Source organism: Camellia sinensis, chromosome 3, assembly GCF_055761805.1.
Source record: "Camellia sinensis isolate YWXY chromosome 3, ASM5576180v1, whole genome shotgun sequence".
Taxonomy (NCBI): domain Eukaryota; kingdom Viridiplantae; phylum Streptophyta; class Magnoliopsida; order Ericales; family Theaceae; genus Camellia; species Camellia sinensis.
In genome coordinates this window covers 225481163-225493450 of record NC_138963.1, presented here as the reverse complement: position 1 = coordinate 225493450, position 12288 = coordinate 225481163, and the positions used below count along the sequence as shown (strand labels likewise).

The 12288-nt window shown below is 47.2% G+C and overlaps 1 protein-coding gene across 1 annotated transcript; it reads left to right on the top strand.

The window, feature by feature from the left end:
• Nucleotides 1-3580: 3580 nt before the first annotated feature.
• Nucleotides 3581-4860, top strand: LOC145823141 (uncharacterized). Its single transcript, XM_082922420.1, has 2 exons — nt 3581-3908; nt 3996-4860. The coding sequence occupies exons 1-2, from the start codon at nt 3696-3698 to the stop codon at nt 4593-4595; spliced, it is 813 nt and encodes a 270-aa protein (XP_082778546.1). The 5' UTR covers nt 3581-3695; the 3' UTR covers nt 4596-4860.
• Nucleotides 4861-12288: the final 7428 nt, after the last annotated feature.

Sequence of the window (12288 nt, the reverse complement as noted above, 5' to 3'; positions counted from 1 at the left end):
CTCCATCGCAGCTTCTAGCCCCGCTGCCAAAGATCCAGCCACTATCACGGTAGGTCAGCACCGGCACCAGCTCGTCACGGTCGCTGCCTCCTCGCGTTGCTAACATCTTGTCGCTGCTCTAACTACTGCAAACGCCGACTACGACCTACCACAAATGCCGACTGCCATTGCAATGCCATCCACATAGCTCAGCTCCGACTATCGCGAACATCACAGCCCAAGACAGCACCGACGCCGCTGCTACTGCCGGCTTCGACTGCCCAGCTTCATCGCCAATTCACAATCGGCCTTTCTGCAACATCACTGCTCCTCCACTGTCCAGCGTTCTTCCTCATCTTTGCTTTTAGTAGGCATTTCAAATATATATATATATATATGGCTCATGATGTATATATATTATATATTTTTATTTCATTATATTTTTTTTTAGACTCCTCTTGAATGGGACCAACACAGTTTTTCTTCTTTGTGAACAAAGCAGAGCCGCTGCCGTTCGCATTGAACTTCCTCGTGGCTTCAAGCGACGCCGCCAATCTGCCCCAACGCCGTGACACAGCCACTGTTTTGTTTCAACGTCACGACTGCCGCAGTCGTGTAATCCAGGCTGTTGCTCGCCCTTGGTGCTTCACTTCAGCTTAGTGAGCTTAGAGGTTCAAGCACGCCGAACCTTGGTTTCGCTCCCACAATCGCTGAAATCCGCCTCTATTTGCATATCGATTGTTGTCTCAACCCTCCGAGTGCCGCTGTCAGCCTCTCTCTGCTCCACCTCTGATCACTGTTGACTTCAACGGTTCCAACACAGACCACACACGTTCGCCCTCTCAACGCAACGTGTGTGGTCTAGCTCAGCCTAGCTCAATCTTGTTGATCTTGATCGACGCCAACTCAGCTACATCTTCAACACTGCCTCCGTCCTCAACTCTCTAACGCCGACTACGCACGTTGCCCTTTCAACGCGACGTGTGAGTGGGCCTGCCTAGTACTGCTCGGCGTCGGCCTCAGGTGTGTCTGGCTTACGTTTTGTAGTCTTGTCACTACTTCCAGCCGTGCTCTTCTTCCATTGGCGTGAATCTGTGAGTAACTCTTTCAATTGTTTTATATATATATATATATATTTGTGTGGTGGCAGCTCTTGTAATAAATAAATGAATAAATTCACTTTCCTTCTTATTGATGGATCTTTGTGCTCAAGAAATAGATATATAAACCCATGCATTGCTATATTAAATAAAATGAATCCATGCTTGAACTTCCATGTTCTGATACATTAAATAAAAATAATATCGGTGATTTGAAATCCCAATGTGAATCTTGAATTTGTTTGGGCTTTGCAATTTTTGAAATAAGTTGTGGGATTTATTTAAACGATTTTTCTGACTTGAAATTTGCCAAAGAAATTCTGGACTATTGCATAACTTGAACCATTGCTGCTGAATTTTTTGCCCTCGTAATAGAATATCTGCCACCTGAATTGAGCAAATAATATTGACTTGGGAAGAACATTCTTGTAGCTTGCACGTCAATCCATCAAATCTTGCTACTGATAAGCAATGTAATATACTTCGGATCTCGGGCCTGAAATTTACTATTGAACTTCACTGTGTCCAAATTTTGAGCCCCGTATAAATTGGACCTTTAATATGGAACATAGTGACTTTAAGAAATTGACCCAATTGAACTTCATCATGAAGCGACCTCTGACATTGCACCTCTTATTGATGATAGAAGGCGAAAATCTATATGTTGATGATGCACCCATTGGTATTAAAATTTGTTGAGCTTGAAGAATATCCGAGAAAATGAATTGTTGATGACGTCCGAAGTTGAATTTGTTGATAAAACCATCATGTTGCATGTAACAATATTCTGAATTTTAATACGGTCAACTCTTTAATATTTATACCGGTTATTTCAGCCATATGTCTTCTCGAAAGAAACCCGTTGTCCCGGGATCATCGGAACCGGCTCTCATGAAAGAGAGGGATGTACCTCCGGCATCTGAGTGGAGGAAATCTCCTTATTTTGGTCGGAAGGACCCCTTCTGGCGGGCGGCTACCTCCACCACTTCTCTTCTATCTCCGAAGGGGGCTCCATTATGTCTCACTGAGGACACTGACTCTGGACATGAGGCCCTCATTTCTCCTTCCTCGATGCTACGCTTTCGGATTGAGCGGGGGGACTTTCCATACTGTTATCCTCAGTTCAAGGCCTTCTCAAACCCTCCTTTTGGTTGGCAGGAGTGGGTCGATGATGTCCTCTCGGACAAGAGCTTCTGTCAGCGGCTTCAAGAGGCCCGACTATTGATCCCGGTGAAAATATCTCGATCCCTATCCATCCGTCGCAACAATGCTAGCCTGGAAGCCATGGCTCTTCGGTGGAGCACCGAGACACACACCTTTATACTTGGCCAGCACGAGATGGGGCCCACCCTTGAGGATGTGTTCATGTTGCTGTGTCTGGAAGTGACCGGCCCTGATGCCTTCGACCCTGAGCAGACACCCCCCGAAGATGATTCTTTGATCCAATCTCTGAAGCTAAATCTTCAAACTTGTGGTCGGTGGAGTTCCGTTTTTGATGGTTCAGCGAGGAGGACTAGTCGAGTAAGGACGGACCGTGCCTCCTATACTGCATGGATCCGCCACTTCTTCAAAGATCTTCAGCCCTTGGCCAGAGATGCTGACCCTGACTCTCGGGAGTATGAGGCCGGTCCGATGTATGGCTCCAGGCTCTATTTCTTGGGATTTCTGGCTTGCTTCCTTTCATTCTTCATTCTTCCGAGCACACCTCCGGATTCCCTCAATTCTTTCGTCTTCCCCTTGGCAGTCAGGCTTTTCAGAGGAGATCGGATCCCTTTGGCTCCACTATTTCTTGGGAATCTCTACTATCGGCTGGATCTACTACATCGAGATATGGTTCGCTCCGTGGGTCGATATGAGCCTGTCTCCTTTATTCACAGCCAGTTCCTGCTATGTTTCTTCTTCGAGAGGTTCCCAAAATTTGCCCCTGCTCCGACTGTATTTGAGGCGGAAGTTCTTCGAGAGATAGTGGATAAAGATGGCATCCCCGTGCTCGATACTGATGGGTCTCGGACATTTGAGAAAGCGAAGTCTTGCCAGCCGTTGATTACACGGTGGTCACGTACCATTTCCACCTTATCCTTGAATACTCTGGTGGATGATCCCCGACGCTTTGTGGCACAGCCGTATGTATGCCCGCCTGTGGGTGTGGCCACACCGCTTATCTATCATGGCTCCTCCTGCTCGGTGTCCTTTCCTTTGCCGAAGAACATCCCTGCACCCTTTGTTGATATGCTGATTATGATCCGTCCGAGTTCATTACCGGTGTGGCATGAGGAAGGCGTTGATAGTGCCGTTTATAGGCCCGACCGCGTAGCATATCAATTCGGGTTTGATCAATGTGCCCCGGGGCCAGCACCTCCTTTATTATCATTTTCAGCGAGCTACGGGCGCTTTAGCCGCGGGCTTGTACACACCGTGCTTCCCATAGCCGGCTCTTTGACGATGCCAGGCTTGAGTCGAGTAGGGGGTTTCACCTCCTCTTTCAGGCGATATTGGCAGAAGAATATCGATGCGTTTATTGCATTTGTCCAGAGCAGACCGACCGTATGTTTGCCTCCGCCGATTTATAAGAAGGATTCTTCTCTTCGGCTACCCGAGAGCCGAAAATCTGACCACATGTACGAGAGTTTCTTCACCTCATCTGCTCCAACTGACCCTTCTGCTCGGGCATCTGCTTCTAGCTTGGCAATTACTTCTCCGGAGCCAGTCCCTTTGGCAATTACTTCTCCGGAGCCAGTTCCTCGGACGACCCGCCTTAAGAAGATGGCTCACAAGAGGACTTCTGATGCCAGTCCTTCCGCTTCTCGCCTTTCCAAAAGGCTTCATGAGGTACCCGAAATTTTTGATTTGAAGCTACTTTCCTTTTTGCGACTATACCTTCTAAAATGAAAACTTTTATTTGTCCATGTTGTGTAGGATCCTGCGGTTGTTGACGTTCTCAGTACCGGGGCTCCTGGCCATGCTGCCTCCCCCAGGCCGGACTCAGACTTGGACGACACCCTTCCTTTGTCTGCAAGACTTGTGAAGATGCGCACCTCTCGTATAGCAGTTATAGATGATGACGATGATGAGGCTGAGTCCTCCGATCATTTTTGTGACCTTATTCCACGCATGCGTCGTCACTGCCCTACCGTAGTTGAGGAGGAGCGCTATCTTGGTGACGAGGTTATTGGGGCTCACCGTTCTGATGTTGAGATTACTGGAGGGACTGATGCCACAGAAATTGATGCCGTAGGCCATGCTTCTAGAAGCAATGTAGAGACGAGGTGCGCCTCTGGGAATGGTGTGGAGGTGGATGTGCTAGAAATCTCTGAGACTCGCTCTGGCACTTATGGTGATTCTCATCCTCCGGTCCTCCTTCCTTCTTCAGGGATGACTGCTACTATTCAGGCTTTGTCAGACATTGAGATCGATCAGGTGCTCTCTATACGGCCAAGTGACCTTGCTGATGCTAGGAGTCCTTCAGTTGCTCCGGCTTTGCATATTGATTCTCCCTCTGGTAATCTTTCTTTCTGAAGTTTGTCATTTACTTCTATCTGTGAGAAATCTTTACTCAAATGGCTTTCCTGTTCCCTACCTCTAATAAGGCTTTCTTATCTTTTCTTCAGTGTTAGCTGCTAACGGGGTCTTGCCTTCACCTACCTCAGACTCTGCTCCAGTGTTAGCTGCTACCGGGGTCCTGCCTTCACCTGCCTCGGACTCTGCTCCAGTGTTAGCTGTTACCGGGGTCCTGCCTTCACCTGCCTCGGACTCTGCTCCAGTGTTAGCTGCTACCGGGGTCCTGCCTTCACCTGCCTCGGGCTCTTCTCCGACTCTCTTTGTAACTCCTCACGGTTCTCCTTCTCAAGGTGGGACACCTGCCTTTGAGACGACTGCCAGAGGTTCCTCATCGCCAGTGCCTTCGAATATTTTGGATCTGAATCTTAGTGATTTCCACATTGATAGTGATGCTTTTGGTCTTTCCCCTTATCGTTCGGCATTCTCAGGCTCGGGACCTCTGCCGGGAGTTACCCCTCCGGGTGGTTCATCTAACCCGATAGACATTGGGGAGATTCCTGAGACTAGCAGCTTTCCGGCCCCAATTCATCCTTCAGCTTCTGGCAAAGTATCATTTCTCCATTATTGGGTAGCTCCTGAGTTTGCTTCAGTTCTACAGCTTGTGCATTCAAGTTACCCGGAGACCTTTGCTTCATTTGCTTGCCAGTGTCCACTCATTCAGACTGCTCTTCTCGAGTCTTTTGCCACTATCTTATATAGCTTGGACAGGCAACGGTTGTGTGACCTTAATGGGAAAGTAGTCGAGACGGCGTATCAGGGGATCTCTGACATGGAGCGTCACCAAGTGGACTTATCATGGCTTCGGAAGCGCCTGGATATAGCTTCGAACGCCAGTCATCAGCTGGAACTTATGTCTGTGCTTGCCTCTTATCGCACCTCTATAGATGAGATAAAGGCAACTCTTCGTGAACTTGAGTCGGGTTATGCTCGGGCCTTGGAGACTTTAGAGGCACACTCTACTGTTTGTCCTGCAGATGTAGATATGACGGGCAGCTTCTTCGAGGGTGTCTTTAGGAAAGATTGAGTTTTTTTTTATCATTACTTTCTTGCCCCTTTCGATAAAAATGTTTTATCTAGGACAATGCAATGAAATGACAAAATTTTTGTTGTTTGGATATTTTCGCATTGTTTTCTCATTCTACTTGATAAAATATTTATTTCGAATGATACAATGGAAAGAACAATCATATGCACATGTTTATAAAAGCTGAAATATTCTCATTAGTTCTTCAACTTTCTTGGCAAAAGTATAATAGATTCACTGCAAGTGATGGGATAAAACATACACCATAGAGAAAACCAGCTTCTTCATAGCGTAAGGGAAATACGACTTTTAGACAAAGTAAGAAAATGAAAATGAATTTCAACATAGATGAGTCCAACTATGGGTAGTAATGCTTGATAAATTTTGCATTGAGCGGTCCAGTTCGGAAGCCATCTTCAACCCTTACAAGCTTGTAGTACCCACTTGAGCTGGCCTGAACCACCTTGTAGGGCCCTTCCCATTTTGGAGAAAACTTGGGCAAAGATTGTCCTCGCATGATTGGGTCTACAATCTTCCATACTAGATCACCTTCTTCAAACTTCCTTGGTACCACAGTCTGGTTATAGGCTCGGGCGATAGACTCATGATACCTTTCCATGACTTTTGCAGCTCTGTCATGCTTTTCCTCTAACGCTTCCAATCTGGTGGTTCGAGGCTCCAATACCATCCCCGAGGCGAGAGCCATTCGAGCAGATGGCGTTTCCAACTCTATAGGTAACACTGCCTCGGACCCATACACAAGGGAGTAAGGAGTTGCTTGAGTTGGCTTTCTCTTTGAAGTGCGATACGCCCATAGGGCTACTATCAACTGTTCGGACCAAGTCCCCCCAAACTCATCCATCATCTTGCTCAGAATCCTTATCAGTGTCTTGTTTGTGGCTTCCGCCTGCCCGTTCCCTTTTGGATAGTAGGGTGTGGATTTGTGATGCTTCACTTGGTAAGTCTCTAGGAGGCTCTTCACATATTTGTTTATGAAGGGAGTGCCGTTATCCGAAAGGATGGTGTTTGGTACCCCAAATCAGCAAATGATATTCTCCTTGATGAAGTTCGCGACTGCAGGCCCCGTAGCGTTCTTCAGAGGAATTGCTTCGACCCATTTTGTACTCAATTCTGTGGCTGCGAGAATCCACTTGTACCCCTTAGAAGATGTGGAGATGGGCCCTATCAGATCAAAAGCCCAAGTATGGAACGGCCATGGCATTCGGATACTATGCAGGTCTACAGCTGGAGCATGGATCAAATTTCCGTGTTTCTGACAAGTCTGGCACCTCTTCACGTGATGGGATGCATCTGACTCCATGGTCGGCCAGTAATACCCAAGGTGTATAAGTTGCTCGAACAGCCGAGCCCCTCCTTGATGTTCAATCTCGTGGGCTCTTCCGAGGACTAGATCTGACTCCTCCTTGGAGAGACACCTCAGGGGAGTGCCCTCAATACTTCTTCTATACAGCTTGTCCTGATCAAGAAAGTACCGCCTCGCTCTCCTCTTGAGGTGTGCAATGTCCCCCGGGCTCTCAGGTAGTGTTCCCTCTTTGAGATAGTCAATGTAGACTTGCCTCCAGTCAGGGGTATCAATTTCAAAGCAACTCTCATCCTCCCGGATGTATGACTGACACTTGGGGCATTCCTTCTGTAATTGATTCGAGTCCTTCTCCATCTCGGGCCAATAATAACCTTGTCTTTGGATTCTTCTATACAGACTGATATCCCCATCCCCGCAAGACTTTTCATGGATCTGTTGTAGTCGGAAGCTTGCTTCTTGTTGGCCAACACACCGGGCTAGGAATCCGGTACCTCCTCGGAAGTAAAGTTCACCTTGAATAATTGTGAATTGGGCAAGCTTGGCCATAGTCAGTTTTCCAATTTTGCTTCTGAGTTGTTCGAGGACTTCTCCTCTCCAGTCCTCCGGAAGGCCTTTGTCTTCGGGTATTATTGAAGGTTCTGTTCTCTTCTTGATAACAATTGTTGCCTCTTCCTCTGGAATGTCAACTCTTGCCCCTAATGTTGCGAGGGCATCTGAAAACTTGTTGTCGGAGCGAGGCACATGCTCTATTTCGACCTTCTGAAATTTGTCAAGAAGCCTTTGGACTGTTGTTCGATATGTGGCCAAGGCAGGCTCCTTTAAGACGAACTGTCCTGAAACTTGCTTCACTATCAGCTTTGAGTCCCCCCGGATCCGAATCTTCTTGATACTGTGCTTCTCAGCTGCTATCAAGCCTAAAATAAGAGCCTCATACTCGGCTTCGTTATTCGAACAATGGAAATCCAGTTTATAAGACAAATATAACTTTTCCCCACTTTTGCTTGTAAGGACTATCCCGGTTCCTCCCTTCCCTCCGGCTGCTGCTCCGTCAAAGCTCAATGTCCAGAAGCTTTCCTCGGAAGCCATAGCCGCATGCACCTCTCCTCTTAATTCTTCATTCACTGGTTCATAGTCACCACTTGGAAATTGAGCAAGAAGATCAGCTAAGGCTTGGCTTTTGATGGCCTTGGGGGCTACACATGTGATCTCGAATTCACCCAGTGCTAACAACCATCTTGCCACCTTCCCGGTTAGAGCAGGCTTGCTGAGGAGGTATCGGATTGGATCACTTTTAGTAACAATCTGAATCTGGTGTGCTAAGAAGTAATGTCTGAGCTTTTGGGCAGTGAATACCAAAGCTAAACAATGTCTCTCTACCGGAGTATATCGGACTTCTGCTCCTCGAATCTTCCGGCTGATGTAATACACCGGGCGTTCTGCTCCATCTACATCTTGGACCAATAATGCCCCTATGGACTTGGGGGTTGAGGTTAAGTACAACATTAGAGGCACCCCGGGCTGCGGGGCTATCATGGTCTGAGGCGAGGTCAAGGCTACCTTGCTTCTCTCGAAGGCCTTTTGGTGCTCCTGGTTCCACTCGAACTTGGCATCTCCTTTTAACAATGAACCGAAAGGGGCAGAGATCTCTGCAAGTGCTGGGATAAACCTCCGAATATAAGACACCTTCCCGAGGAACTTCTTTAACTCCTTCTGAGAATGCGGGGGAGGCATTGCTCTGATAGATTTGACCTTGTCTTCATCTGCCTCGATACCATGTCTGTGTACAAGAAACCCGAGGAACTTCCCGGCCGTCACCCCGAAAGCACATTTGAGAGGATTCATCCTCATTTTGAATTTCTGGCACCTCTTGAATACCTTCTCAAGGTCTCGGAGATGGTCTTCTTCTTTCTTGGATTTCACCACTAGATCATCAACATAATCTTCCATCTCATGATGGATCATGTCATGAAAGATTGCAGTCATAGCCCTTTGGTAAGTTGCACCGGCATTCTTGAGTCCGAAAGGCATGACTGTATAGAAGAAGTTTCCGAGAGGTGTTCTAAAAGCAGTCTTTTCTGCGTCCTCTTCAGCCATCTTAATCTGATTGTATCCACTGAATCCATCCATGAATGAGAACATCTGGTGTCCCGAGGTAGTATCCACGAGGGTGTCGATGTGAGGAAGAGGGAATTCATCCTTCGGGCAAGATTTGTTCAAATCCCGAAAGTCTACACATACTCTGATTTGGCCATTCTTCTTCTTTACTGGCACGATGTTTGCTAACCACGTGGGGTACTGTATTGGCCGGATGAAACCAGCCTGTTGAAGTTTTTCAATCTCCTCCTTAATCTTCTCTTCGAGATCTGGATGATATTTTCGAGCAGCTTGCTTAATTGGCTTGGAGTTTGGGAACACATCAAGATAGTGAGAGACTAGGTCAGGATCTAGTCCGGGCATTTCCTTATATGACCAAGCAAACACATCTGAGTATCGGCTTATCAACTTTAACAACTGTTCCCGCTTTTCTGGGCTAAGGCTCGAACTTACGAATACCGGCCTCGGTGCATCTTGTCCATCACTCAGATCTATTTCGATAAGTTGTTCAGGCTGAGGCTTCGGCCCATCTTGCATACATTCTGGAGCCACTTCAGGCTTTATTACTATATCATTGTCAGGAGGCTCTTCTTTTGACTCGGAGTCGGTGACTGAAGAAACCGACTCCCCGCACCTTCATAAATAATACACCATCTTGCCTCCTTCTCGAACTTTCATCACCTTCCGAGGAATAGGCGGACTTTCTGGTCTAGACATCGCCCGCTTACTTGATTCTGTCATCGGCTCCTTGTCATCTTTGATATCCTCCCAACGAGGAATTTTGACCCCTCGAGGCTTAGAGGTGGTGGGAACTTCTTCGACAGCCAGTTCGGTGAAGTAGATGGCATCAGAATAATGAGCTTCATGGATCTCGAACGGCCTTTCTGTAGCCTGAATTGTCACCGTCTTCTTTCCCCATTTACCCTTAACACACTGATGATAACTTGATGGTACAGCCCCATATCTATGCATCCAGGTCCTCCCTAGAATGATGTGATAATTTGCCTCAGAATCGATAATATGGAACTTGGTGGCCGAGCGAATTTCTCCAACGGCTAAATCAACTGTTACGCATCCGATAGTAACTCTCCTTTCTCCACCGAAGCTAGTGATGACTATCGGCTGCTTCACAATGCGTTCTTCAGAGATTCCGGCTTTTTCTAGAGTAGCGCGAGTCATAATGTTGATAGAGGCTCCACTATCTAGAAAGGCCCTTTTGAACTCGACCCCGTTAATAAAAACAGTCACATAAAGCGGGCGATTGTGAGAAAAAGGATACTTTCGATCAGCCTCGGAGAAAGTAATGGCACTAGATTGCTCTTTTGCCTTCCTCGGGATAGACCCCTCAGTCGACATGCATTCCTCATGGTGTGCCTCGGCTATATTAATGATAGACTTGGTGATTTCCGTTCTTGCCTCCCTGGAAAGTCCAAGCTGGTCAAAGAACTGCTTGAACTTTACACAGTCTTGCAGGGTTTTGGCATAGTGATCCGGATCTTTTTCCACTCTTGGAGGCTCGTAGTTAACCATCTCCTCGGTCTCCTCAAAATAAGATGCCACATAAACATGGTGTCCTCCTCTTCCATAGTATTCTTCTCCTCCTTCTGGATCAAAGGGAGCACTTCCATAGTAAACTTGCTCACCCTCTGGCTCGAGGATGTCGTCTAGATAACAGTCATCGTCATCGAGATTAGCGATAGCCTCGATCATTGGGCCTTCATAAGCTATCATAGCAACATTCTTGCCCTTGTCTCGGTGTTGAGGATATGGTTGTTCTCGGATGTCTTGAGTCCCTCGCTTTTTGAACCTCAATTCGTCTGCCTCGACTTTATCTCTGAAGATTTTCCTGAGAGTCCAACACTTCTCTGTTGGATGTTTCAATGTACGATGGTAGACACAAAATTCAGGGCTCTCACGGTCCTTTTTTGATGGCATTTCTTCAACATAAGGCAATTTTAGCTCTCCGTCAGCCACCTATTCCTTAACTAGAGCTTTCACTTCCTCGATTCCACATGGATAAGAAACATTCCCCTTTTCACCATTATATTGCTTTCTTTTCTGGCCTCTATGACCTCCTCCTTGTGAATTTCGGGTATCCGGGGCAGAGGCAGCAGCAACGATAGGTCCACGAGATGACTTGAAACTAGTCTTGTAACTGGCTTTAAATCCGGACTCCTGAGCCTGAGGAATGCTAATGTTCCGAGCTGCTTCTATTAATGCCGAGAAGGTGGGTAGCTTGTGGTTAACTAGAAACATTTTGTACCTGCTCAATGCCCCTTCTAGACAAATTTGAACCAGATAACTCTCCTCAACTGCTTCATGACAATCCACGGCCTTGTCCTGAAACCTTTTGACGTAGTCAAGGATGTCTTCACTTTCTTGTTGCTTCTCTTTACACAATGTAAGTGTGGTCACCTTCTCCGCCACTTGAAAGAACTTGGAGTGGAATTTGTTAACCATTTCCTTCCAACTTCGGACAGAGTTTGGGGCCAAATTAACATACCAACTATATGCTCGGTCGGTGAGGGACTTAGAGAATTCTCTCAGTCGGAGGACGTGGTTTGAACCATGAATACCTAGAGTCTCGATGAATCGCACAACATGTTCTCGGGCATTTCCTTGTTTGCCGTCGAACTTGATGAACTTCGGCACTGTATATCCCTCAGGGTATGGATAGCTCAGCATCTCAATGGGGTAAGGCGGCTTGACGTCTGGATCAGGCAAAGAGGGTAAGGTCCTCTTGCCCCGTTCGAGATCGAACATGGCCTGCACATCGGCGAGAGTGAGAAACTGTTGAGGGAGAGAGTTTGATGGTGGTATTCCCGGGACTTGGCTTATGTACCCGAAGACTGAGCTAGGGGCGTCTTGGCCATTCTGGTGCTGCAAATTCATCATTGGTGAGGACATTTGACGATACTGGCCATCAGCGCCTATAGACAAGCCAGTTGGTGATGGGATATTGAATTGAGGCCCGTAAAGTCCACCGTACGGCGCCGCTATACCGGGTTGTGCTTGCAGATTCGTTGTCGGCACCAAAGGAGGCCCGCTTGGTGCTTGGGTAACATTTACTGGTGGCGTGACAAGATTAGGTACGGGCAGAGCTCCCTTTTGTGCCATCACGCTCCTTATGTTTTCCTGGACACCAACAGTCGCCGGAGCACCATTCATTACACTAGAAACTCCCCTAGTCACCATTGGATCTTGGCTTG

Bases quoted from the DNA above. Each gene is read 5' to 3' on its own strand.
- LOC145823141 (XM_082922420.1), top strand. From the start codon at position 3,696: ATGTACGAGAGTTTCTTCACCTCATCTGCTCCAACTGACCCTTCTGCT. The intron at 3,909-3,995 runs GTACCCGAAATT...CATGTTGTGTAG, and splicing joins TTTCCAAAAGGCTTCATGAG to GATCCTGCGGTTGTTGACGT.